At 41.5% G+C, this 27,891-nt stretch overlaps 1 protein-coding gene across 1 annotated transcript; it reads left to right on the top strand.

The window, feature by feature from the left end:
* Positions 1–57: 57 nt before the first annotated feature.
* ATPAF1 (ATP synthase mitochondrial F1 complex assembly factor 1) lies at positions 58–27,891 on the top strand. Its single transcript, XM_059922001.1, has 10 exons — positions 58–444; positions 4,866–4,974; positions 8,084–8,134; positions 8,881–8,943; positions 12,114–12,164; positions 13,343–13,390; positions 16,901–16,996; positions 18,675–18,782; positions 25,083–25,286; positions 26,861–27,891. The coding sequence occupies exons 1-9, from the start codon at positions 116–118 to the stop codon at positions 25,275–25,277; spliced, it is 1,050 nt and encodes a 349-aa protein (XP_059777984.1). The 5' UTR covers positions 58–115; the 3' UTR covers positions 25,278–25,286; positions 26,861–27,891.

Below are 27,891 nucleotides of genomic sequence, written 5' to 3'. Positions count from 1 at the left end.
GCCGGGGCAGGAGCGGCGAACCCCCTGCCTCCCACCACGCCTTTCACCGGCTCCCGGAACCTTCAGCGCGCGGAACCTCGCTGCTGGAGCGCGGGCGCGGAGGACCCGGAGGGCGATGGAGTGGGCGCGCGGGCCGCGGGCCGAGGCCGACGCGCCTGGGGAGGAGGAGGAGGAGGCGGGGGCGGTCATGGCTGCTGTGGTGGCGGCAGCGGGTGGCGCGGGCCCGGCCGTCCTGCAGGTGGCCGGCATCTACCGCGGCCTGTGCGCGGTGCGCAGCCGCGCCCTGGGCCTGGGGCTCGTGTCACCCGCGCAGCTGCGCGTGTTCCCGGTGCGCCCCGGCTCGGGCCGGCCCGCGGGGGGCGCCGAAGGCAGTGGTGTCGGGAATGAGATCGAGGCCAACCCCTTCTACGACCGCTACCGCGACAAGATCCAGCAGCTGCGCAGGTGCGGGCCCGGCCGGCAGCGGGCGGGGAGGAGGGGCGGAGCTCGACCCGCGCTCTTGGTGTATCTGTATCTGGCGCTCTCAGCCCTTCCAGCAGCCCTGCCAGAGGACCACTGGCACTGTCCCCACTCTACAGATGGTTATTTAGGCTCAGAGAGGCTTGGTCACTTGCCTAAGATCACACAGCTAGTGTGAGAGCCGGGAGTCTCTGCGAAGCCCCAGTTGTCTTTCTGTCTGCTTTAGTTCTCAAAACGCTGAGGTCGACTCTTACGACAGCCCTTAAGAGGCAGGCAACTCCGAGAGACCTGTCCTCATTATCGAAATGGGAAAATGGAGCCTTCCAGAGAAGGGACATGACTTGCTCAGGGTCACCTATTGAGTCAGCTGAGCCCTGTCCTAGGACTCGGGTTCCCAGGCTTCTAGCTGAGGACCCTGACTGTAAGGAAAGGAGATTGGGTGGGAGCAGGGCATCAAAGATTAATAGTGTTACAGTTGGCTCTCAGTTGAACTCTCTCATTAAGATGAGAAAACTGAGGATCAGAGAGAGTAAGAGGCCTGCCAAAGGTCACACAGCTGGTTGGGATTTGTCTGACTTGGTATCTGGTGTTCCTAACACTACCCTTCACCTTCCAGAGAGAAGGACCTGGAGATTAGAGGAGGTTGAGGTGGGTATAAGGGGGCCGTGGAGGGTCCAAAGAGTTGAACTGGGAAGAGCTGAAAGAGATCAAAAGTGAAAATTGAAGGGACTTGGGAGAGAATCTGGCAGGGTGGGCAGACAGTTGTCTTAGGCAAGGAAACCTAAGACTGATACTGTAACTTCTTTGAGTTCTAGCTCATCTCTACTTCCACAGCCTTAATTTACTCTATTATCTTCACCCCGAATATTGCAGTCATCCTCTAACTCAGCGGTCCCCAACCATTTTGGCACCAGGGGACAGTTTTGTGGAAGACAATTTTTCCACAGACTGCAGGGGCGGGGGGGTGGGGGCGGGATAGGGTTTCGGGATGATTCAAGTACATTACATCTAATGTGCACTTTATTTCTATTATTATTACATTGTAATATATAGTGAAATAATTATACAACTCACCGTAATGCAGAACCAGTGGGAGCCCTGAGCTTGTTTTCACTTGCCACTCACTGATAGGGTTTTGACATAAGTCTGCAAGCAGTTGATTTATTATGGTCTCTGTGCAGTCAAACCTCTCTGCTAATGATACTCTGTATTTGCAGCCACTCCCCAGCGCTAGCATCAGCGCCTCAGCTCCACTTCAGATCATCAGGCATTAGATTCTCGTAAGGAGCGCACAACCTAGATCCCTCGCATGCGCAGTTCACAGTAGGGTTCGCGCTCCTATGAGACTAATGCTGCCGCTGATCTGACAGGAGGCGGAACTCAGGCGGTAATGCGAGGGATGGAGAGTGGCTGTAAATACAGATGAAACTTCGCTCGCTTGCCCGCTGCTTACCTCCTGCTGTGTGACCCAGTTCCTAACAGGCCACGGACTGGTACCGGTCCGTGGCCCGGGGGTTGGGGACCCCTGCTCTAACTAGTCTTACTCACTTCTGGTCTTAGACCCATCTACCCCCAGTCCATGTCACTGCTACTATAATGATCTTTCTTTGAAAGAATGACAGAATAACTGAATGAGTATTTTTGCTCTCCTTCAGCAGAATTCAGATATACTCAAGTATTTGTCATCTTAAAAACCTTTTCTTGACCTACATTCCCCTTCAGCCTTTTCTCACTGATCCCTTTCACAGACAAGCATCTCAGAAGAGTGGTCTACTAATATTCTGAATACTTCACAGCTCCTGTTCATTCTTATTCATGAACAAATGAATGACTGGTTTTACTTTCCTTCCCCGCTAGATCATTCCTGTGTCAGTATTTACACATATTACTGCTGTCTCCTAAAGAGTGGCTTTCCAAGGCCACTCCATATCCTTAGTGTTCCATGCAAGGCCATTGTGCTCTAGTACCTGCCAGTCTCCCTAGCTTTATCTAATACCAAAACTTCCTTTTAGCTCTATGGACCAGTGCAAAGGAATAAAGGACTGATGTTGGGGGCAGGTGTTCCAGGTAAGGGGAGCAACAGAGCCTGAAACCACCTCAACCATTTGGGAATATCTGAGCAAATTTTCATCATAATACCTGTAGCACTCTAATGTACTTATTTACATGTCTTTCTGTCCTACTAGATAGTAAGCTCCTTGAGGTAGGGACTCTTTCTTATTTATTTCTGTATCTCTGAAGCCCAGCAAGTTAACCAACAGGCGAGAGACAACAAGTCAAGTTTGTTGAATGAGTGAAAGGGAGAGAGGAAGGAATAAGTCCTAGAAGAAGTTGAGTGAGATGGGAGGGAAAACTGGGGCTACAAAAAGGAAAAGAACATGAGGTAGAGGAAAAGGGAGGTATGAAGTGAAAGCAGGGCCAAAAAAGGATCAGTAGAACCTGGGCCAAGTCAAGGAAAGAGGCAAGACAGAGCTTCGCCGTGAGGCCCAAGACCAACAGGTAGGCTATCGTGAGATATTTTAAAAGGAATTATAGTCCTCGATTGGTTAGTGCTGGAGCATACTCACTAAAACCTGGGCTCTTGGAGCACTTATAACCCCAGTTCAGTGTGAGCCAACGACAAGACAAGGCTGTGTGCCCTGCTGACCCCACTCCAGTCCAGTACCTGGGTTTTTGCATCACACTCTACACTGGTGAGAGCTTTAGGCCCACTGTATCTAGAGTGTGCATAAACGAACATGCCCAGAGAGCAGGTCCACAGTAAGGAATGATTTACAAATCACATATATGAAGAGGGGCTGAAAAAACTGAAGAAATTCAACCTAGAGAAGAGAAACTTAGGAGGTGACATAAGAGCAATTTTCAGGTACTCATAAAAAGAATTAGACATTTTCTCTTGTTCCTGGGGGAGTGAAAGATACAGAGTGGTAGACTTAGACTCAGAATGTTTTAATAAAAAAAGATGTCCAGGGTGAGAGTACACAGGGCTCCACTGCCTGGGCCACCCCTCACCGTCTCCATCTGCTCACTGGCAACACTGACCTAGGCCCTGGTACTTGCAGCCCTGGCCAGGCAGGTGCCACACCCTACCAGGTGAGGCCCTTGGTGCAGCTCTTCATCGAGGAGGAGCTGGCCTTCTCCGGAAGGGAGGAAGATCTATCCAAGTACATGGCAGTGAAGGGAGTGGTGTTCAACATCACCTCCAGAAAGGAGTTACATGGAGGAGGAGCGCCCTACGTTGCCTTGACCAAGAAGGACCAGAGGGGTGACCAGGATGCCTTTGGAGCCTGCAGGCGTCACCCATGACACTACAGCCTGGGAGCTGGAGCCCCTGGATGACATCTTCACCGAAGTGTACACAGCCAAATATTGTCAGCTACACAGCCTGAAGCATTCTTAACAGATGGCAGCCCCAACCTGGACTTCACGCCTGAAGACCAACCCCATTTTGACATAAAGGACAAATTCTGATGTTCCGTCAACTGGAGCAGGTTCTTTGGAGAGAGGGTCAGGGAGAACTCAGGTGCTAAATCTGCAAAATAGGATGCCTGAAGCCTCTGAATTGCTGGGATCTGAATAAATAGAGATTTGCCTAGTCGGGGAGGGAAGGGAGATGTCTAAGAATCAGATGTGTTCCAGTAAAAGCTTGACACCTGGGATTCCTGCCTGAGGATTCTTTCATCTAACCCAACAAGATGACCACAAAGTACCTTTCCCATCTTAAGGATTTAAATTCCAAATACCCAGAGTGTAAGTACCTGAGGGAGCAAGCCCTGTGTCACCCTAGGGAATATCCTGCAGGAGAAAAATGTTACACAGGCCCCTTGAGGATTAATAACAGTTGAATAAGTGGATTTCTTTTTCCACTTTTTTGATTTGTAGGCCTGTGCTCAGGCCTAACTAAATTAAGACAAATCCTTCAGCCTCTGACTGTCTGTGTCCTCTCTCTGTGAAAGTGGAACATGGTGCTTTGTTATTTCAAAATCCAGAAAGGCGGGCTTCCCTGGTGGCACAGTGGTTAAGAATCCTGCCAGTGCAGGGGACACGGGTTCAAGCCCTGGTCCGGGAAGATCCCACATGCTGCGAAGCAAGTAAGCCCGTGCGCCACAACTACTGAGCCTGTGCTCTATAGCCTGTGAGCCGCAACTACTGAGCCCACGTGCCAAAACTACTGAAGCCCGCGCGCCTAGAGCCCATGCTCTGCAGCAAGAGAAGCCACCACAATGAGAAGCCCGCGCACCACAATGAAGAGTAGCCCCTGCTCTCCACAACTAGAGAAAAGCCTGCGCGCAGCAACGAAGACCCAACGCAGCCAAAAATAAATAAATAAAATAAATAAATTTATTTTAAAAAAAAAATGTCCAGGAAGGCCCAGGTGGTTTATCTTTTGGTTTACCTTTGATCAGGTCTGACCCAACTGCTTTTGAGTCCCGACTGGAGAAGTGCAGTGAGTTTCGGAAGCAGCCAGTGGGGCACTCCAAGCAAGGTGACTTTATCAAATGTGTGGAACAGAAGGTAAGACCTGCCCCTTTGGGTGTTGTTGGCTCACCAGTGCTCTACATCCCCACCACTGACCCTTATCCTGGGAGTGGGTTCATTGAGGGGATCAGCTCCATCCATAAATGGTATTCTGCTCTTTCTGGCAAGGTACTGTAGTCATGGTGGAGATATAAGGGGATGAAAAGGGTAATCTCTGCTCCCAGGGGGTATAGTCGAGTGGTCAAGGCAAGGCAGACATGTAGGGATCAGGGAGGAAAAAGTGCTTAATACATGTTAGCTCTTATTACCCTTAAACAAGAATCAGAGCTGGGGAAAAGCATGTTGAAAGCTGTGTATAGTCAGCCCTCCCTATCTGCAGGTTCTGCACCCACAGATTTTGCATCTGTGGATTCAGCCAACAGCTGATAGAAAATATTCAGGGGGGAAAAAACTGTAGAAAGTTCCAAAAAGCAACACTTGAGTTTGCCACTTACAGGTAGCTATTTACATAGCATTTATTGTATTTACAACTATTTACATAGAATTTACATTGTATTAGGTATTATAAGTAGTCTAGAGATGATTTAAAGTGTATGGGAAGATGTGTGTAGGTTATATGCAAACACTACACCATTTTATACAAGAGACTTGAGCACCTACAGATTCTGGTGTCTTCAGGGGTCCTGGAACCAGTCCCTGACTGATACCAGGGGACAATTGTATAGGAAGATTAATCTAATGCAGTGCTTCTCAAACTTTTTGACCATGACCCCCGGTAAGAAATATATTTTACATTGCAATTCATTACACATATATGTATATAATTATAACTGAAGCAAATGCTTACTTTTACTATTGATACATGCAATACACTCTTATTATTATTTTCATCTGTTAAAAAACTTTGGCCACAGTCCACTAAATTGATTTCACAACCTATGATTTGAAAAATACTAATCTAAGGTGGTGCACAAAACAAATTGGAGTGGGAGAGGCCAAAGCCAGGGAGAATATATCCAGGTGTGGGCTGCATGGGCCTGAAATAAGGTAGTTACAGTGGAAAATTGGGGTTCTACATTGTAAAAGGAGAGATGTTTATTTTACTTGGAAAATAACTTTTTTTGCCTTGGGTATCCTAAATTTTAAGAGAACCCACTCAGTCTTTTAATAACTGGTTGAGTTAATTAGAATAAGAATAGTTAATGGGTTAATCATTACAAGGTTGGGGAGCAAATTCAACCTGTGATAAACATAGTTTACAATTTTATATGAACAAATAACTTTCTACTACAAATATTTTATCAAATGTAATTTCCTTTAGCAAACATTTATAGTGTCAATGTTACAAATCAATAGCTATGGGAAATATTACTGTATTATAAACTTTCAATATTATCTGGGAAAGCTTTTTGCCCCATTTTGAAACAAGACTTAGAAATTCAGCTTTGTGATGACAAGAGCAGAATAAGTAAAGATTTAATTTAAATTATGGCAACTTTAGGTAAATATTCACTTACTGTCTTTCTTATCTAGCTAGAGGAAGGCTAATGGCTAATGGCTCCATGTCTAAAGCCTTTTCTTTACTTTGAGTCATTGGTTCCCTACCATGTGATACCCAACATCCCCTTTTTATAATAAATTGTATTTAATTCTCTCTAATTCTACCCTGAAATGAAATGTAGACAATATAACCCACCTACACACATAATTTCAGGGGGAAAAAATAAATATAATGCCTTAACTGTAATAAAGGGAAGTATTTTTTAAATAAAATACAGATTTCAGCATGTAAGTTCTTGGGCACAACTATGCTGTGAGACCTAGTACAGTCATCAGGTTCTTTCACCTCTGTATGAAATCACCATGAATACGTAAGCAACAAATGCAGACTGGTACGGGATGTTATGTTGGTAATTATAAAAACTCCCAAACCATAAGCAGTGTTGTTATCAGTGACCCTCATGAGATTCCACAATGTACAGTCTTCTCTTAAGTTACATAGTAGTTGCATTTCTGAAAAATTCAGTATTGAATAAAACTGTTTTACAAAGGAGAAAGAAAGAGAAAGGAAAGGAAGGAGGGAGGGAGGAAGGAGGGAAGGTCTGGCTAGAATTGGAAAGTTGTGTGGGGTGAGGGAAAATTCATTATGTAGAACTCATCTGCAAAATTGCAGCTCATTTAGCACCGCTGCCTCTCCCATAAATGCAGGTGAAAACATCCAGTCAATTATTGTGATAACAAAAAAACAGGTCCCCATAGGTTTCCAAAGCATCTGCAGTAGACATGCTTTAAATGTTTCATTAATTGCTCTTGAGACTTTGGGCACATAGGGTGTATCCAGTAGGTTCTTCTACAGCACGCTTTTGTCTAATTTGTGGGTACTGGTTCTACGGACATCATTTATGAAAGGTTTGGATTCATTAAAGCACAGAGTAATGAAAAACAGGGTTTAATGCAGAAAGTATGTTTCAGCTTCAGAATCCCAGGTGTGGATTGCACTCCTCTCTGAAAGGCACAGAAATTGAATGGAAAACTCAGAACAACACATCCCTACTGTCAGAAACAGCTCAAAATTGGATTTCCTGGCCATGGCCTTTATCTGAGAGTGGGCTAGGAGAGAAAATAATCACTTTCAGTTGTTCTTGGCCTTTTTTTGAGGGGGAGTCTAATTTGAGGGAGGGAATACTAAGATGGAGTACTGGAAAAGACTCAGTAGTCTGCTGAGGTTGCCTGACTTCAGAAGTGCTGTCACAGATAAGAAGCAGCTTGGAAAATACGTCATTCCATTCTTACCTCCTCTGTGGCTCACTGGGAAGGAGAGCACAGGAAACCCAAGTAGGCTTGTTCTGGGAAGGATTCCCTCATCCATGGTGGCAGGGATAGAATGGACTCTCAGTACCAGTAGATGGTGTTTACTAACAAAGAACTCCCTTCTCATCTCTGTATCTCAGAATCAGTCAAAGAAAAGTTGTCTCACAAACAATAACTCTTAGAACAGTGTGTACAGTTACTGTATAGAGTGGAGAGAAGTGAGTTCTGAGGTGCAGCATTACTAAATGAGGTATTGGGCACCTCACCTAGGGAGGGTGGTCTTCTTCTTAAGAGTAAAGTATAGATTAATATCCTGTCCCATTGTATATTTCAGACAGACACATTGGGGAAACAGCGTACGAGCAGAGGATTCACCAAGGACAAGGTAGGTTTCTAATTAAATATCCAAGCGTGAATTCATATGGAACATCTATAACAAGTGGCTGCAAGTTTGAACATATTTACTGTGGTTCAGTGATTTTGTGATTTTCTAACTGTGGAGATGAGAGATATTTCTACGAATTTTTGTTATGACCTTGATACGACTCCTAGTATAGTGTGGGTCCTGGGGGTGCTAGAGGAAATGTGAAGGAAATGTAGTGTACTACTTCCTACTTTGTATAGGAAGTAGATTTTTTTTTTGGCCACGCCGCGCAGCATGCAGGATCTTAGTTCTCCAACCCGGATTGAACCTGTGCCCCCTGCAGTGGAAATGCGGAGTCATAACTACTGGACCACCAGGGAAGTCCCAGGAAGTAGTCTTAAAAAATCAAATAAAAACATGTTTACTCTGTCATTTAACTTGCAAATAAGGAGCCACTTCTGGCAGAATAGCAGTTAAAGGTAACAACCAAACTTTCTCCTCTTAGGAGCTGCAAAGTGCTGCAACGCTTATTAGTGAGCGTGAAACATTTGGGAAGTACCAGTAGATATTCCCTGAAAATAGAACTGTGAAACCTGCCCTGGGGGCTCCCTTTTCTGAGCATGTGGGTTTTCTTATACTCATTCTCCACTTATTGAAGATCTGCTTTACTGTCCTCCCATGTTGCTTCCCACAAGGCTTACAGATAGAGTTAAACTGTTTTATTTTTTTAATTGTGGGTGTTAATTGCCTTTTATTTTCTCTTTCAGACTCTCAGTTCAATCTTTAACATTGAGATGGTGAAAGACAAAACTGCAGAAGAAATAAAACAGGTAATGAATGAAAATGAATTGGCATACTTTATGAAAATGTGTGCTCTGTGAACCAAATCTGAAAGTAGAAAGGAGCATACATTTCCTGACACCTCTTTCTAGCCAAAATGAAAGGCAATCATTGAAAGCAGAAGTGATGAATTACATGAAAAATAGTGCATACAAAAACTTGGTCTCACTCCTATATATCTAATCAACTCACATTTCCCCTTTCTTTTTCATTCCTGTTGTCCACATCTTATTTAAAATCATCACTACTCTATGCCTGGATGACTACCTTTCTAAATAGGTTTCCCTGCTCTTACTTCTCCCACCCCCTCTCCCCCTATCATATCCTCACCAGTTCAATCCTCCTAAAGTTCTACTTCATATAGTGTATTGGTTAAGAACACAGACTCTAGGACCAAGCTGCCAGTTTTAAGTCCTAGCTCTGCCACTTACTAGCGGAATGACTTTGATAAGTTAGTTCACTTTTGGGGGCCTCAGATTCCCTATCTGTAAAGTGGACATAGTAATAGTACTTACCTCATGGAGTTATTTGGGGAATTAAACGAGTTAATATTTATAAAGTACTTGGAACAGTGCCTGGCACAGAATAAGTGCTATATTTGTGTTTTTAAATAAATAAGTAAAAATAAATATTATGTTAGTAACCTGCTCTCAAATATTCAGTGACTTCCCATATTCCTTTGCTTGACATTCAGAGTCCTCCATTATTTTAGGACCTTCTGCAGGAAGCTTCCTGGACACCTTCCTTCAAAGCACGTGTGATCTATTCCGCTTGTTTGGTCATTCCATATACCAAGAATTCCATATTGCTTGAATTAGCATTTGTAAATGCTATTTACATTTTCACATCTGATTCTTTTCTCTCTAATTAGAATATAATAAGCTATTTATTGGCATTCCTTATAGTTCCATGAATTATATTTTAGGTATGTTGAGAGAATCAAAATAATAATAAAAGCAGTATACTATGTGTCAGGTACTGTACTTAGTGCTTTATATACACTATTTCATTGTATTCTCGTAACCCCCTTATAAAGTAGGTGCTATTATTCCCAATTTACAGCTGAGGAAACTGTAACTTAAAGACATGAAGCAACTTAGTGGCAGAGCTAAGACTCAAACCCTTGTCTGACTCTACATCATATTCCCTTATGGGAAGCTGTGCCAGTTACTGTGGGTGTCCTTGAGCACTGTGTCATTCATTTCAGCAGACAGTTATTAAATGTCAGCCTCTGTGCCAGGCATAGAAATAAATGAGAGAATCCCCAACTCTCAAGGGGTTTCAGCCTAGTGGAAAGACAGACACAAAAACAAAAAGAGAACAGCACAGAGTTCTAACTTCTGTTAATAGAGGCTTAATGCAAAGTCTCCAGGAGACCTCAAACTGCCTTTGGGAAGAAGTGCCAATAGAAAGTGGACACCAGGCATGTCCTTTGGGGAGAGAGAAGCCAGGCCCAGGAGGCCTGATCATCATATGACAAATATCATTTAGACCTATATTTTTAGATAGGAATTTGTGTTCATTAATATAATTTTGAGTAACCAAGGTCAACTATGTTAGGGAACATCTGTCAGTCTCATAAATTCAGTGTTGATTCATAAACTATCTACTAATATAAATTAAATAAAAATAAGCGGGATATGCTGTCCTTAAAATGAGGAGACAGTGTTTTGACATGCAAAAAAAAAAAAAAGAATAGCAACCTTACTGCATTGATAGAGTGATTTGCCCAGGTCCTAGGAGGTAATAGTCCTTCTGTGCTTTGTGTTGGTGAGATCACACTTTGATTAGTATCTTCAGTTGCCCCCCTCCACCCGCATTTTCATGGGAATGTTGACAAAGCAGAACAGCTCTAAAGGAAGGTGACCCAGTCTTCAACACCAGCTCCCTCAGGTGTCACCTTGGCTATGATGCCTTCCCCAACTTCTATGCCTTTGCTACTGCTTGTCATTCTCTGCTTAGAATGTGTCTCTTATCTTCTCTCCTACCTGTTTATCTTCCCAGACTCCCTGTTCACCTGGCTAACTCCTGATCATTCTTCAGGATACAGCTCAGGTGTCCCTTCCTCTGGCACTTGTTCCCTAACTTGGATTAAGTGCATCTTTTTTGCCCTCGGAGCACCTTGGCTTTGGTTTGCATTGTAATTCTGTTGTGCTAAGCACAAACATTATTTCAGTAGTCTTCACAGTAATCCTCTAAGGTTAATATTACTGCTATTTTATTGATGAGTATATTGATATAATTTAGTGATTTCCAGTAGTTTTCCCAAAGTAGCATAGCCAGCAAATGATAGGAGCTGGGATTTGCATCCAGATCTGCCTGACTTCAGACCCTGGGTTCCGAATGACTGATCCTGGCTCTCTGAGAGGGCCCACAGTTGGCCGGACAGTGCGTGTTTTGGGAGAGAAGAGAGAAGATATGATTAAAAAAAAAAAGCTTGTCTATTACACACAAGGCACACCTTGGGAGAAGTGATTAACAAGGTCTCAGAATCCGTTTCTCTGATAGGAATTTGTTATTAAGAGTTACAGTTTAGGGCTTCCCTGGTGGCGCAGTGGTTGAGAATCTGCCTGCCAATGCAGGGGATACAGGTTCGAGCCCTGGTCTGGGAAGATCCCACATGCCGCGGAGCAAATGGGCCCGTGAGCCACAATTACTGAGCCTGCACGTCTGGAGCCTGTGCTCCGCAACAAGAGAGGCCACGATAGTGAGAGGCCCGCGCACCGCGATGAAGAGTGGCCCCCGCTTGCCACAACTAGAGAAAGCCCTCGCACAGAAAGGAAGATCCAACACAGCCATAAATAAATAAATAAATAAATAAATAAAATTAAAAAATAAAATAAAATGCGCTTTATTTTCTATACAATTTTTAAAGGATACACTCCATTTACAGTTATTACAAAATATTGGCTATATTCTCCAGGTAGTGATGTGAGATTCTTTAAAAAAAAAAAAAAAAGAGTTACAGTTTAATCATCTAGAAGAGTCGGTGGTATTAAATCTTTTTTGTAATCATGTACTAGTAATAAAAGTATTAACGTTGGGATTTCCTCCCTGTTATCAAATAGCATATTACTCTGAGCAATGAAAGCTGTCACCACTTCTTGGTACAGGTTGAAAAGATGACTGATGTGTCACAGACACTCTCTTTTTTGTACAGATTTGGCAGCAGTATTTTGCAGCAAAAGATACAGTCTACGCAGTTATTCCTGTAAGTAGTTTGGCGGGGAAAATGAAAGTGTTATAACATGAAGGTCAGGGCTCTAACCTTAGCAGGCAGTCGCTTTTACTTTTCCTATGTTTATTGCCTCTTGAGAACTTACATTTATAGCTCTGAGGGTTTTTATTATGCCCTAAGCACCAAAGATTGGGAGCTCCATATGGTATTTTTATGGCTTTTGTTTTTCATCTTTCTGGTTTAGAAATGTCTCTTTGAGTCAAGTCTCTGACAAGGGAGCATGGTGTAAGTTTATGTTGCTGAGCAATTTCCAAGTGTCTTTTATTTCTTTTTGGTGTTTTCCAGCCAAGCTGTTGGAATTTAGGACAGGGCCTCTGGCCTAGCTTTCTTCCCTTCCTGTCTATGAGTGACCTGTACCTGAGCTGACTTGGAGCTTCCTCCTAGTCTTTTTTCTGGCATTTCCCCTTAGCAAGTGGCTTTTTTTTTTTCCTTTCTCAAAATTGCTTTCTTGGAGATAGTAACGGGCCACTGCTTGACCATTAAGATCTGTGACTGGGAAGGAATGCTGCTGACTTCTTCTGGTTTATGTCCTGCTGCCTTCTACCAGAAGAAAGCATTTAATGTACTGGGTTATCAGCTAGTTCTTTAATTGTTCTTCTCTGAAGAGGAAGTAGCTTTAGGTTAAGTTTATATCAAGCACCCAAATATATACTGAACTTACAAGTGTAAGTTTAAGGAGGAAAACTTACAGATGGAAAAATAAAGCCAGACCTTTTGGTTATTGTGAGAGTATTGCTATCTTTTATTTTCTTCCTCTTTTACATATATACCCTTTCCTTTCATGAGTCCAACATTCAGAAGGGTCGGCACTTTTCATGATATTTTAGGTCTCCAATGCTGACTCATTGTTTGAACAGGCCTTCTTATCTCTCCCTGGACAAACTTAGTGACCTGTTGTCTCTGACACTGGGCAGAGTCCCCTGAAGAGTTAGAGCATTTGCAGTATCCACTCTTCACACATAATTCTGATATTGAACAGGAAAGCATACCTCTGCTTTTTCCTCTTTGTTGTAAGAGGGATTTGTAAATGATGGAACTTGGGATTGTTTTAGTTGTATTTTAGTTCTAGAGTTCAGTCTTGGTGAATTTAAATGTGATTGTGGCCTTTTATGTTTTCTTGTTTTTGAATTTTATTCTTTTCTAACCTACAGAAAGAGAAGTTTGATTTGATCTGGAACCGGGCTCAGTCCTGTCCAACAGTAAGTGTCCAGTGACCATATGAGGATTGCTTATCAGTGCTGCCAGACAAGGATGTTTCCTAACCAATCTCTTCATGCTCCATACCATCTCACATGTTATAGTTATTTAACAAAGACGCTCACATGTTGATTGGACTGATAAGTAAGATTTTTAGCCTTATGAAATCATGTGGATTTGGCCCAATAAGCCTGTGGCTGTTTAGCTCTCTGAAACATCTCAGCCCTTTCTGATGTGGATCTTAATTTATTAATATAAGTGAATGTTGGAAGCAACACCTGAGACCTTAATCTTTTCAGCCTCCTTTAAGTTTCTCTTTTATTGACAGTTTCTTTTCAGTTTTGGCCATGCTATTTTGATTATATATACCTAAAAGGAATTATGAAATTGTTACTGGGGTACTGAGCCGCCAGAAGACCTAAGAGAAAGGGAATAGGTGAGATGGATCAGCCGACTTGGTGTCTATACTAATTTCTAAGATTCTCAAAAAATGTTTCTAAACATTGCTGAGAGAAAATAAAAAACATCTAAGTAAATGGAGAGATATACTGTGTTGGACGACTCAATATTGTTGTCATTTCTCTCCAAATTGATCTCTAGATAAAATATAATCCCAATCAAAATCCTAATAGGCTTTTTTTTTCTTTTTTTTTTTTTTTTAAATTGACAAGCCAATTTTAAAAACTTATTTGGATATCCAAAGGACCTAGAATAACAAAACAATTTTGAAAAAGAAGAACAAAGTTAGAGAACTTACATTACCTGATTTCAAGACTATGTTTTCATAAAGCTACAGTAGTGAAGACAGTGTGGTAACAGCATAAAGATAGACAAATAGATCAATGGAACAGAATAGAGAATTCAGAAGTAAACCAATGTATGCATGGTCAGTTGTTTTTCAGCAACGGTGCCAAGGTAATTAAATAGAGAAAGGATAATCTTTTCAACACATGTCCAACAAATTGTGCAAAACAATTTAAGTATCCATATGCAAAAAAAATGAACCTCTACTCTTACCTCACACAGTATCCAAAAATTAACTCAAGATCTAGAAAAAAAAAATCTTAGATTGAATCTTAGTGACCTGGGCTTGGCAGAGATTTAAGTATCGATACATCACAAAAAGCACAAAACCATAAAAGAAAAAATCAATAAATGAGATTTCATCAAAATTAAAATTTTGTCTTTGTATACCCATGTTCATAACAGCATTAGTCACAGTAGCCAAAGGGTAGAGGCAACACAGGTGTCCACTGATAGATGAATGGATAAATAAAATGTGATATATACATGCAGTAGAACATTATTCAGCCTTATAAAGGAAGGAAATTCTGACACATGCTACAACATTCATGAACTGTAAAGACATTATGCTAAGTGAAATAAGCCAGTCACAAAAGGACAAATACTGTATGATTCCACTTATATGAGGTACCTAGAATAGATTCATATACAGAAAGAAGGACAGTGGTTGCCAGGGGATGAGCGGAAGGCAGGGTGGGGAGTTATTGTTTAATGGGTATGGAGTTTCAGTTTGGAAAGATGAAATAAGTTCTGGAGATGGATGGTGGTGATGGTTTCACAACAATGTGAATATACTTAATGCCAGTGAATTGTGCACTTTAAATGGTTAAAATGGTAACTGTTATGTCTATTTTACCACAATAAAAAAATTAAAAATTTCTACTTTTCGAAAGACATTGTTGTGAAAATGAAAAGGTAAGCCACGGACTGGGAGAAAATACTTGCAAACATATATTGACAAGTTACTTGTATATAGAATATACTAAAAACTCTTACAACTTTATAAGAGGACAAGCAACCCAATTTAAAAATGAGCAAAAGAGTCAGACAATTCACCAATGAAGTGCAATGGGAGTTATAAGATGTTCGGCATCATTTGTCATAATGGGAATGCAAATTAAAACCACAGTGAGATACCACTAAGATGACTAAAATTAAAAAGATTGACCATACCAAGTGTTGGTGAGGATATGGGACAGCTGGAACTCTAATATATTGCTGGTAGTAATGTAAAATGGTACAACCACCTTAGAAAACAGTTTGGCAGTTTCTTTAAAAGTTAAGCATATACCTGCCATAAGACCCAGCCATTCTACTCCTAGATATTTTCCCAAGGGACTGAAAGCATATGTCCATTCAATGACTTGTACACAAGTGTTCATAGCAGCTTTATTTTTAATAACCAGATACTGAAGATACCCAACTCTATCACAGGTGAAAGAATAAAGAAATTGTGTTTGTGTGTACATATACATCATATACAATACATATATAATGGAGTAAGATTCAGCAATAAGAAGGAATGAACTATTGATATATGCACCAACATGGATAGATCACAAAACAATTGTGCTGAGTGAAAGAAGCCAAACCAAAAAGAAGTATAGATTCTGTGGTTTCATTTATACGAAATTCTAGAAAATGAAGACTGACCAGTAGTGACAGAAACCAAGTCAGTGGCTGCTTAGGAACAGTTGGAGAGAGGGAGATATGAATTACAAAGGAATTTTTAGAGATGATAGATATGTTCATTGTGTTGATTGTGGTAATGGCTTCACTGTATACATATGTCACAACTATTCTAATTGTACACTTTAAATATATGCAACTTATACTTCAAGTATACCTCAATAAAGCTTTAAAAAAAGTGTTTACCCATTAGGTAGGCACTGATGTTATCTCATCTAATAATAATAAAACAGAGCCTTAGTGGTTAGCAGTAAGGAGACAATTCCATGACTAATGCATATTGGACTGATGATACTTTGTTTTGTTCTGGCACCATTCTCTTCACCACTCCTCCCCAATTCATCTTGAGCATAAAACTTATTATTTCTTGGTGTTTAGAGACATGCTTCAGTATCAGCCTCAGATAGTAGAATATGAAGTGATTACAATAATTGTGACAAAAATTAATGCAGCAACATTAGAAAGTTTAGAAATTGAAAAAGACCCAAAAGTTCATCAAAAGAAGGATAGATAAAATTGTGGTAAATTTCTGTAGTCACATTCCATATAGCAGTGAAAATAATGAATTAGGAGTTATATTTATCAACATGAGTAAATCTCAGACGTATGATGTGAAGTAAAAAAAAGCGAGTTGCAAAAGTATACATATAGTTTGATACGATTTAAGTTTTTAAACATGCAAACAGTACTATTTCTTGTTTATGGATGTATACCTATACATTAAAAGTATAAAAAACTGAAAGGGAATGACAGACACCAAATGCAGTTTAGCTGTTATACTGGAATGGAATTATAATGGGTTTACAGAGAGAGCTTCAATTGGATCTCTAATGCTTTCTTTCTTAGGTGGGTTGGGTAGTGTATGAGTGTTTGTTATATTATCACATATGAATTTCATAATTTAAAAAAAGTTTTTAAAACCAAACTTTGAAGAAGTGGAGTGAATGACACAGGTGGTTGGACATAGAGCAAATGATTTTATTTATTCATCTGTCTCCTCATGTATTTGTTTCCCACAGTTTCTGTGTGCACTACCAAGAAGGGAAGGTTATGAGTTTTTTGTCGGGCAGTGGACAGGTACTGAACTCCACTTCACTGCACTTATAAATATTCAGGTAGGTGGCCTGTGCTCAGCCCCTAGATGAAGGAGGCCTACCCCTGTGTGGTATTATGAGCCCTTGCTGAGGCTTGAGGACACAGAATATGTACTAACTACCAGCAGGATTTGCTGTAGCACTGATGAATTGTCATACTTTGTTGGGCTAGCTTTTTAGGCCCCACTCACTACCTAGAAATTGAAACGATCCCAAAACACGTTCTCTGACTATTTCTGGCTCTCTCCTCTCTTCCCCATACATCTATAACATTTACTGCATGTACCTCACTTAACAAACATGGGTGAGTCATTATGGTTATCTTCATAACCTTAAGGTAGGCTCTGTGTCTTACATGTGTTTTATTAACCAAGTCAGCACTTTCTAAGGTGCTAGATGCATAGTTTTCATTTCACAGATGTCGTTTTGTTTGCTTCCCTCCTTCCTTTTTCTTTGTTTTACTCCCAAGTATTAGATTAAGAAGTTTGATCCAAAGCATTTGAAGCTTTTGAAATAAAAGTATTTTAAATGAGATCATCACTAGGATTGACATTCTATATTTGGAGGCTGAATCTGGCAAAAACAAGAATGTATTATAATGGCTTTGAAGTTGGGGTAAAGGGAGCACAAAACAGAATGAGAATTTGCTCATGACTGTAGCCCTTGTGATTGTATCCAAAACTTGTATTTGTTTTTAAAAAAAAAAAGTAGAAAGAAAAGAAAAAAAATAGTGGGCTCAGAGAAGTTAGTTCACAGTGCTAGTAAGTGGTAGAGCTGGGTTTGCTTGACTCCAGGTTATTGACTCCAAAGTCTATGAACTTAACCATTATGCTGTTGTGTTGGAAACTATGCCAGGACTGCCTTCGTGAAGCTCATATACAAGTATAGGAAAAAGATCCAGAAACATAATTATGACCAAAATGATAGTGTATTTGAAGTATGTTCAAGAGAACTGAGGCTGAACTATTATTAAGAGTACCCTAGCAATAATTAGGTATTGATAATTAAAAGGACTTTTGCTGAAATTTTAAAGATGAAACCCAGAGATCTTCTGAATGTATAGTTATTTCCTTCTATACTATATGATGGCTTAGGCTTTGAACCTAGCCTCTCTTCCTAGTCTGGAGTGGAGGTCTAGTCACCACTGCCCTGTCCATTCTTCATGAAATTATGATGTTCCCATTCTTCTTTCCCCCCTTCCTCCCACCCAGATTATATTTTAAAACTGCACATTACAAATCTGGCCCGTGTGCAAACTCTCCAGCTGTTCGCTACAGCTTAAAAGAGCTCAGTCCTCAGAGCCAGCCAAGGGGAGTAGATTTCAACTGTGAAATGCACTAGTCCATAAAAGCGGCAATTACACAGGCATATTGCTTTCTTTAGGACTTGACTTGGTAGCTGCTTGTGCCGTTTTGTTTTTAAATATATGGCCGTGATGAAGGATTCACTGCCTACTGTAAACATTTTCTGGGAGAAAAGCCAAACCTTTTTCAATTGAAGACACAAATAACACTGCAAGCTGTCAGTTTCGATGTGCCTTGGCAGACCTGGCCACCGCCACGTGCCAGTCCTCCGACTCACCAGCCACCCAAGCAGCTGTTAAGAGCCAGAATTCCCTCCAGACTCTCTATTGCTGTGAAGTCGCAGTTTTGTTGTGGTGGCACCTTATTGAGCCTTGATTAAGTGTTCCTCCTTACAGACCCGAGGGGAAGCTGCAGCCAGCCAGCTGATTTTATATCACTACCCTGAACTTAAGGAAGAAAAGGGCATAGTGCTGATGACAGCAGAAATGGATTCCACGTTTCTGGTAAGAATCAACTTTTACCTTTTTGGATTTACCTGGTGACCCTGAAGGTATTCAGATACAGTTATATGGTATCTGCACTTGTTACCTTTCTAAAATCCAGTAATTCTGACTCCAAGACACATCTGGCCCTAGGGGTTTCAGGCAAGAGACTATGGACAAGTAAATGGCTTCTTAAATGTAGGGAAGAGTTCAAAGTCTAGAATAGTTCTTAATCTTTTATCTTCCTCCACACTGTTCACATGTACAGCATTCATCATACATAGTGAATTTCCTTCCTCCTTTTCCCATTTCCTGGGATAGAGCATTGACCATATGCCCATTGGTAATGATGTCTGTTGTGTTTGTTCTTTACATATCCAGGGCCAGGAGCAGTTTTATGATTACTGTTCAGCCTGTTCGTGTAGTCCTTGCTTATTTCAGTCTCATTTATCTGGCAGAGTTTAAGTTCAGGATGTCCTCAAGATAGTGGGCACTTAGTGCCTCTTCCTCCTGAGGTTCTTTATTACAACACCCACTTATTTTTCCTCTGTCTCTTAATCAACTGCAAACAAGAAAGGGAAAAGTTATGGTACTCAGCTAGTATCTCATAGTAGTAGTAAGCCCCAAGTCTAGGACATAATTGAGACTCTACTTCCTTGTCTGTTATTCCTGTAACTGTTCAGTCCCATTTCTCCCATTCTTCCTTCTACCCATCACACTCAACTGGAAGTCACCCAAAATCCTACCCAGAAGAATGGAGTTGCCATTAACTGAGACAGACAAGATTGCAGGCGGAAGAGGTTTGGGAGGAAGATCAGGAGCTCAATTTTCAACACGTTAAATCTGAGATGCCTATTAGATATCCAAGTAGTAGGCAGTTAGATATATGAGCTTGGAGTTCAGGGGAGAGGTCCAAGCTAGAGAGATAAAAATGAGAGTAGTCAGCATACAGGTTTTTATTTAAAGCCATGAGACTGAATGAAATCACCAAGGAAGTTAATGAAGGTAGAAAAGAGAAGAGGTCTAAGAACTGAGCCTTGGAGTGATGAGGAAGCATCAGCAAAGAAGATTAAAAAGGAAGAGTCAGTGAGATAGGAGGGAAACTAAGATGGTAGAATCCCCTGGAAGCTAAGGTAAAATGTTTCAAGGAACAAGGGTGCTCAACTAGCCAAATCTCACTTGCTGGTAGGGCAAATGAGATGAGGACTGAGAATTTACTAGATTTCACAACATGGAAGTCATTGGGGACCTTTATAAGGGCAGTTTCAAAGGAGTGGTAGGACAAAAGCATGATTGGAGAACATTTAAGAAAGAATGGGAAGAGAAAGAGTAAGCATAAACACGTCTTTCAGGGGATGTTTTTGAGAAGGGAAGGAGAGAATGAGGTGTAAGAAGTGGGGATGAGAGTGTGTTTTTGGTTTTGTTTTAAATGAGAGAAATAACATTATATGTATATGCTGATGGAAAGATCCAGTAGAGAGGGAACTATTGATAATGCACGAGAAGGAGGCTGGAGAGTTGTTGAAGTGGTGTTCTTGAGTGGGGTGAGTCTTGGGAATGAGGGGTTGATCTTTGCCAGAAGTGTAACAACAGGAGAGAAACCAGGATATAATGACACAAATACAGTTAAACGAATAGAGGTGGTGGTAGCTTGTAAGAAGTTCTCTTCAGATTGCTTAGGGAAAAGAAAGATCGTCAGCTGAGAGTGAAGATGGAAGAATAGGTGTTGGACTTTTGAGTGGAAACGAGAAAGTGTGAAATTGTTGTCTAGGATAGGCCCATGAGTTGAGAACGTGTTCTACATCTTTAAATAGTTGAGGAAACAAACAAACAAACAAAAAACTAAAAAAGAATAATATTTCATGGCCTGTGAAAAGTGTATGAAACTCAAATTTCAGTGTCTGTAGATAAAATTTTATTGGAACACAGCCATGCTTATCATTTACATGTTATCTATGGCTGATTTACCTCTACAGCAGATAGTTGAGTAGCTGCAACAGAGACTATAGGGCCGTAGAGCCAAAAATATTAACAGTGTCTCCCTTTCCAGAAAGTGTTTGTTGATATGTGATCTAGGAAAATGGAAGAGAGAATGGCTGTGCAGGTACAAGCACAGAGAGGGAAGATCGAGAGTTGGATTTAACTAGGATTATGGTTTAGCCAAGTGATGTAATGAAGTAAGATAGGGACCAGGAAGTTAAAAGTGAATGCAAAGGAATGATTGTTATTATTGTCAATGGAGTGCAAGTTGGATAAAGAGGGAAGTGGAAACATGAGAAAGGTTAGAGACAGAACTGCGAGTCCTACTTGAGTTAAAGGATTTTTAAGTTTGGGAGTGAGTGTTAAATATAGGAAATAGTAGACACAGTACGGATGTTTCAAGTTGAGATTTGGAGGGGATATAGTTATCAATAATGATAAGGTTTAAAATTTGACCACAGGAGTGAGTGACATAGATATTGTACTGCATTTTCTGATCTTCAGCAAAGCATAATATCTAACTGTATTAGAAGTGGACTCTAGAGGTCAGAGGAGACCCATTCTGTTTTAGCATTTATACCACCTCACCCTAGTGGTCTCAAACCCATAATTATTAAAATTTGCTTCCTAGCCTTATAACATTTAACATCATACCAGACAACATACATTTGCCTTGTATAAGTCAACTTGACTATGAGTTTCTAATGTAGTACAGAATTAGACATGTTAGAATTTAGTGTAGAGATACATGATTCAGAGATGGGAAACCTAGAAATGTAATATAAATATATGATCCCCTGCACACTCATGCATGAGTTTGCACTTTAGGCATAGTGTTTCCAAATACAGTAAAGCAAATGGATAGAAACACCTGGAAACTAGAGGTTTCTTCTGAACTGATTTTAATGATGAAAATTTAGTGTAGTATTAGAAAGCCTTATTTGGGTCCACATGTGTGTCAACAGATGATTTCATTGGAAGGTAGTAAGTGTTAGGATAGAGACATGCACAGCGTTGGGGGAGGGGGCAGGGGGAGCGTTCCTGGCCCAGAAGGAGGAAGAAGCCTTCCTAGAGATGACACCTGAGCTGAAACTCAAAGATTAGCAGGAGTTTAGCAGGGTAAAGTGGGGAGGGGGAGGGGAATGTTCCAGGTGGTGGAAATAGAATACATAAATGCTAGGAGGCATAAAATGACTTGGGGTATTACAAACAGTTTGCTGTCACTGGTATGTTAAAAATGGAGGTTTGGTGGGTTGTGTTTAAAGGATCAGCTTTATCCTGTGGGCACAAAAAGATCATTAAAGGGTTTTGAATGGGAGTTGACCCATAAAGAGTTGGATTTTAAGACCATTAACCTTAAGTATTTGCTTCCTAAATATTTTTTAGTTCTAGCCTGGTCAGTGTGATCATTTAAAATGCAGTTGCAGGGGCTTCCCTGGTGGCGCAGTGGTTGAGAATCTGCCTGCCAATGCGGGGGACACGGGTTTGAGCCCTGGTCTGGGAGGATCCCACATGCCGCGGAGCAACTGGGCCCGTGAGCCACAACTACTGAGCCTGAGCGTCTGGAGCCTCTGCTCTGCAACAAGAGACGCCGCGATAGTGAGAGGCCCGCGCACCGCGATGAAGAGTGGCCCCCACTCGCCGCAACTGGAGAAAGCCCTCACGCAGAAACGAAGACCCAACACAGCCAAAAATAAACATAATAAATAAATAATAAATAAAAATTTTAAAAAAATAAAATAAAATAAAATGCAGTTGCAATAGTCTGGGCAAGAAGTAGTAAAGACCTAAACTAGAGCAGTGGTAGTAGGGATGGAGGAGAGAGAATGACTCCAGAAATATATAGGGAATAAAATGGGCAAGACTTGGTAGTTTGATTGTAGCTATTAAGATTGAAAGAGAGGGAGAAATCAGGTTTGTTAATAAACCTCCTTGTTGAGCAACATAGGGAATTAATATGTTTATCTTCTTGGGTCTTGGAACGGGAAGAGACTACTGTTTCATGTTGAGAGAATAAAAGGCAGGGAATGAATAAATGGGCAGGGGTTGGGGTGCAGGGGAGCTTTCCATAATACTCCATGAGAGACATTTGCACATATCTCCATATCTTAACTCTCTACCCACCATTCTAGTGGTCTTCAAACTAGTGGTCAGAGCCCTTTATCCACACAGAATCTTATTATGTAAAACCCCAGGATATAACAGCTGAAAGAGAGGTGAAGGGACCAGAGGCACCTCCACCTAGGACTCTGCAGTTTGAGCAGCACTGTTCTAGAATGTACACAACTGAAATTACCCTTACCTCCACCATCCTAAGCCTCAGAAAAAAGTTGACTCACAGGCCCTACAGTTCAGGGCCTCAGAGAGTGGTGGGATCTGCCTCAGATTATGCACTTGCTTTAGAGATGGTTTGTTCTTGAGGCATGTTCGAATATAAGAAAGGTAAAAATGATGAAGTAGAGTTATCAACCTTGATCAGTCTTAATTATTTGCCCCACCAGAAATACTATCAGGGTGAAGTGGAGGGAGTACCAGCCTGGGAGTCCAGAGGTCTGGTCCTTGCTCTGCCACTTGTTAGCCATATGACCTTGGGTCCATCCCTGACCCTCATCTGCTTTGGTTTCCTGGTCCATTAAATGAGGACTGGGTGATCTCTAAGGCCCCTTCCAGCTCTAAAATTCTATTAATTTGAAATAGCCAGCATTTTGGAAAATGGCTTTTGATTGAAGATCCAGTCTCAGAGATCAGTGCCTGCTTGTGAGAAATGACCTGCAAGGCCCATGGGAGGGAATGGAGGTGAAGCAGGTTGTGGTATTTATAAACCTATTTTCATCACTGTAGCTAGACATAGCACACTTTTGACAGTTTTAGTAGGAATTTTCCATTATCGTTTGGGGTTGGGTTTTGGCTGTGTGAACATTGTAATCGTGAATAAGTGCCTCTGATCAGCTAGCACTAGAGAATGTATAGGAAGCAAAAGTAAGAGTTTTTGAAGTAAATCTCTTGTAAGGTTTCAAGAGTGTAGCCTGTGTCCTGACCCCACTTCTGTTACATAGAGTGATCTGGTCACCATTTCCCTGCTACTGAGCTTTAGAGAAGGTGGCCCCTTCTTTTCCCTGGGGCTTTGCGGGTTGATTAGTTAGAAATGACTGCATAACAAATTACTACTCCAAAACTTAGTGGCTTAAAACAACAAATATTTATCGCCTTACAGTTTCTGTGTGTCAGGAGTTCAGGAGCTGCATAGCTGGGTGTTTCTGGCTCAGAGTCTCTCATGAAGTTGCTGTCAAGATGTTGGCAAGGACTACAGTCATTTGAAGGCTGATTGGGCTTGACGATCCACCTCTGACCCCACTTGCATGGCTGTTGGCAGGAGGCCTCATTTCCTTGCCACACTGGCTTCTCCCTAGGCTACTTGAATGTCCTCCTGATATGGCAACTGACTTTCCCCAAAGCAAGTGATTAAAGAGAGATAGCAAGACAGAAGCTACAATGTCTTCTGTGACTGAATAGCAGAAGTCATTTTTCATCATTCCACTTCAGTCCACTTGTTAGAAGCAAGTCACTACGTATAGCCAACACTCAAGGAAAGAGAAATGAGGCTCCATCATAGGGAAGAAAGAGTGTCATAGGGAATCCCCTGGCGGTCCAGTTGTTAGGACTCCTCACTTTCACTGCCAAGGGCCTGGGTTCAGTCCCTGGTCAGGGAACTAAGACCCCACAAGCCACGCAGCACGGCCAAAAAAAAAAGAAAAAAGAAAAAAACATTGTGTCATAGACTTTACGGACAAATTGTAAAACTACAGCTGGCTTTAGCACTACTTTTTTGACTGAGGTGGTATGAGGAACAGGTTTTATTCAAGAGTATGTCTGGTTAGTCAAGAACTTAGTAGTAACTCACAAACTGGTTCATGGAACTGGGTAACTATTGCTATTTTTTTCCCCCTTGAGATAAACTTAACAGTTACTAAAGAACTGAATGAAGAGGGAAATTTTTAACATATGCATTAATTTATTAGCAAACATTCACCAAATTTCACTGGGTGCAGGATGTAAAAGAAGCACATACTTTGAGAAATTCACACAAAGGAAGACAGACAAAAAAGAAAAAGAGGAAAAAAAAGGACAGATACAATACAGTATGATACATACTATGTTAGAGGGACGTGTAGGGTAATTTGAATACACAGAAAAGGGGCACCTCACCAAGACTTGGGATGTCAGGGAAGCTTTCTGCAAGCAGTGACTCCTGGGTGAGGGCCCCCAACTGCCATAGGACTTAGACACAGCGCTTCATGGCCCTGTGCTGGAAAGGACCTGACTGTTCTTTTTACCTTTCAGAATGTTGCTGAGGCACAGTGCATTGCCAACCAAGTTCAGCTCTTCTATGCCACTGATCGAAGAGAAACCTACGGATTAGTGGAGACCTTTAACTTCAGACCAAATGAGTTCAAATATATGTCTGTCATCGCTGAATTGGAACAAAGCGGACTTGGAGCAGAACTGAAATGTTCTCAGAACCAGGATAAGACTTAGAGCTGTAAGGTTGGTTTACAGAGTCTGCTCAGCCCTGGATAGTCCTGAGCCTACCCACCCCTTGACCTCTCGGGAGCTCAGCATCTATAATGAGCAGTCTCTAAGGAGCTGCCCTGTATGCCTATTGCAAGAAGTAACATGGAGGTGAGCCCCATTACTTGATTGTCAGGAACAGAGGTACCCAAGCATTCTGATCATTATCTCCCAGCATACTTGAGGTTTCCTTTTTAAGTGTTTGAGGTCATAACCAGAGACAGCCAAGGATCCACAAGATGGTTGACTTGATTTTACACACTGTAATAGTATATTTGTTTTCTGGACATTTTGACTGCACAGCTCCCAAATGATTAGTTCCTCATCTTTATAAACTGTGACAGGATAATAAGCTTGAAGACCTGCTGTAGTTAGATGTGGGCTTTACATACTCTTCCCACTTGGCTGGCCAAAGACATCACCCAGATATCCTGTTAGACTCTAGAACAACCAGATATTGCCATCAGGATTAAGACTCCGTCTAGATGCCCCCAGAGATGGCTTTAGTGTAGCTGGTTTGAAGTATCAGCAGATTTCAGTTACAGTTAAACGGGTACAGTGCCTGCTGCCTGCATATTTTTAAACTATGGCTTGTGGCACCTGCTTCTCTAACTCTGCCTGTTGGAAGCTGTGTATTTGGAGGGGCTGAATCAAGTGCAGTATAAATAAATCAACACTTTTGTAAAGAGAGGATGAATCCAGATTTGCTTTTTTTTTTCTTAACAACTCTAAACCACGCCAGTATTATAGAAAAGGTTGGCGGAGCAAATGTACCCATATTGGGTGTGGTAGCAATAAAATAAAGTCTGGCTTATAATCTTTGTTACACTAAATAGTGAAATCTAAGCTGTGTGCTATCCATAGCGTCAGTACTGTGGGCTGATTTCATCAAAACTCATCTTTGGACTCAGCAGTTGCTTGAAATGCCAGAAATAAGAAAGAAGCTCTCCAGCGCAGGAAACTCAGGTTTGGTTAGTAGTGCCACTGTTGTGGCTCCAAGCTCAGCGATAGAAGCGGGTGGCGGTTACACACCAGCCTTCTGAACTCGAGGCCCCAGAGCGTGTCCCCGCCCCCGGTATTGTTGTCAGCCGCCTCGATTATAATACCTTTCCTTTTCTTCATCTAACATGCTCCACTTTGCTGCTCCTGCCTGTGGTGTGGCGAATGACAAAATATGGTGAGTGGGAATGTAACCAGGATTTGCAGTTTGTGTGTGTGTTTTCTTTATTACAGGAGACTTTTTATAAGTTGGGCTTGTCCCCAAGTCCTTTAAATGGGGTTGGACTTCCCATTATTTTCTGAGCTGTGTTTATTTTGCTGTACTTCTGAGTCTGTGTGTAGAAAGGGACAGATAGTGTTTGTTTAACCTGGAAAAGTTGCTGGTCTTTCACAATTTCTCTTAAGGCTGAGCTGTTTCCTAATGCAAATTCAGGCCTCTGTTCCTGACAGTTAATTTTTTTTGAGAAACTTGAGTCTGGATGTTTGGAGTCCCAGGAATCTTTGATATCAGGTGGAGTTACTTTCATGGATATGTTTCCTTTTCCCTCCAGATGGACCCAGGCTTTAGCCATAGTACCTTTCATAACACCTCCACCAGAAGGTGAGAAAATGATGGGGAAAGAAGTCAGAACTGGCTGCTCATTTTATTGTTCCTCCCAGTTTGCCCTGAATCCCCCACTCGCCAAAGAAGGATGTATCCATGGCCAGTTACATCGGACATGATCAGAGTACCATCTGGCTGTTCTTTATATTTACCTAGCAAGATCTGGCAAAGGACTAAAAGAAAATTGTTACGTTAATCAGTCCCCTGGTACAACATGGTGTTATGGAAAGTGGACAGGCTTTACGGTTAAGTGAATCTAGATTCAGTGTTGGGATTCATTTGCTCCAAATGTTGAACAAATTATTTAAGCTCTCTAATTCTGTTTCTTTATCTGTAAAATGAGAGTAATAATATCTACCTCACAGGATTATTGTGAGAATTAAATTAACTTATATAGAGACTATATAGAGCTTAATAAATGTCAACTCCCTTCTTCCTCCCTTCTTGCCCTACCTCTCACCGAAGGCCAACACAAATTAGCATTTCAGATGTGCAGATCATTCTTCATTCCAGTTTCATAAGCAAACCTTATCTCACAGGTTCTCAAACTTTAAGTTGTAGTGGAATTACCTAGAGCACTTTAGAATGCAGACTCCCAGGTCCCAAAGCCCAACCTGCTGAAGTGCTGGGAATCTGCATTTTAATATGTGCTCCAGATGATTCTGATGTAGATAATTAGCCAGCCACACTCTGAGGACCACTACCTTATCTGTTCTTCACAAAAAATACCCATTAGCCAGGTCTCTCATTCCTGTGGACATGAACCGTAGAATCCGGTGCCTCTGCTCTTTGCCTCCTGTAGGGGTCCCCTCGGCATACGCTACATTATATTTACTCATGTATGTATCTTTCCCCCAGACTGTGAGCTCCTTGAGGGCCAGGGTTTATCTCCATTCTCAGCACCAAGGACATGGTCTGGAACAGAGAAGATATTCAGGTTTTTGTTGAATAAATAAATGACATGGATTTTAGCCAAAA

Source organism: Balaenoptera ricei, chromosome 1 (genome assembly GCF_028023285.1).
Source record: "Balaenoptera ricei isolate mBalRic1 chromosome 1, mBalRic1.hap2, whole genome shotgun sequence".
NCBI lineage: Eukaryota > Metazoa > Chordata > Mammalia > Artiodactyla > Balaenopteridae > Balaenoptera > Balaenoptera ricei.
The sequence above is the reverse complement of the archived record's forward strand: the minus strand, read 5'-3'. Positions and strand labels throughout refer to the sequence as shown.

Bases quoted from the DNA above. Each gene is read 5' to 3' on its own strand.
- ATPAF1 (XM_059922001.1), top strand. From the start codon at position 116: ATGGAGTGGGCGCGCGGGCCGCGGGCCGAGGCCGACGCGCCTGGGGAG. The intron at 4,975-8,083 runs GTAAGACCTGCC...TGTATATTTCAG, and splicing joins TCAAATGTGTGGAACAGAAG to ACAGACACATTGGGGAAACA. The intron at 13,391-16,900 runs GTAAGTGTCCAG...TGTTTCCCACAG, and splicing joins GGGCTCAGTCCTGTCCAACA to TTTCTGTGTGCACTACCAAG.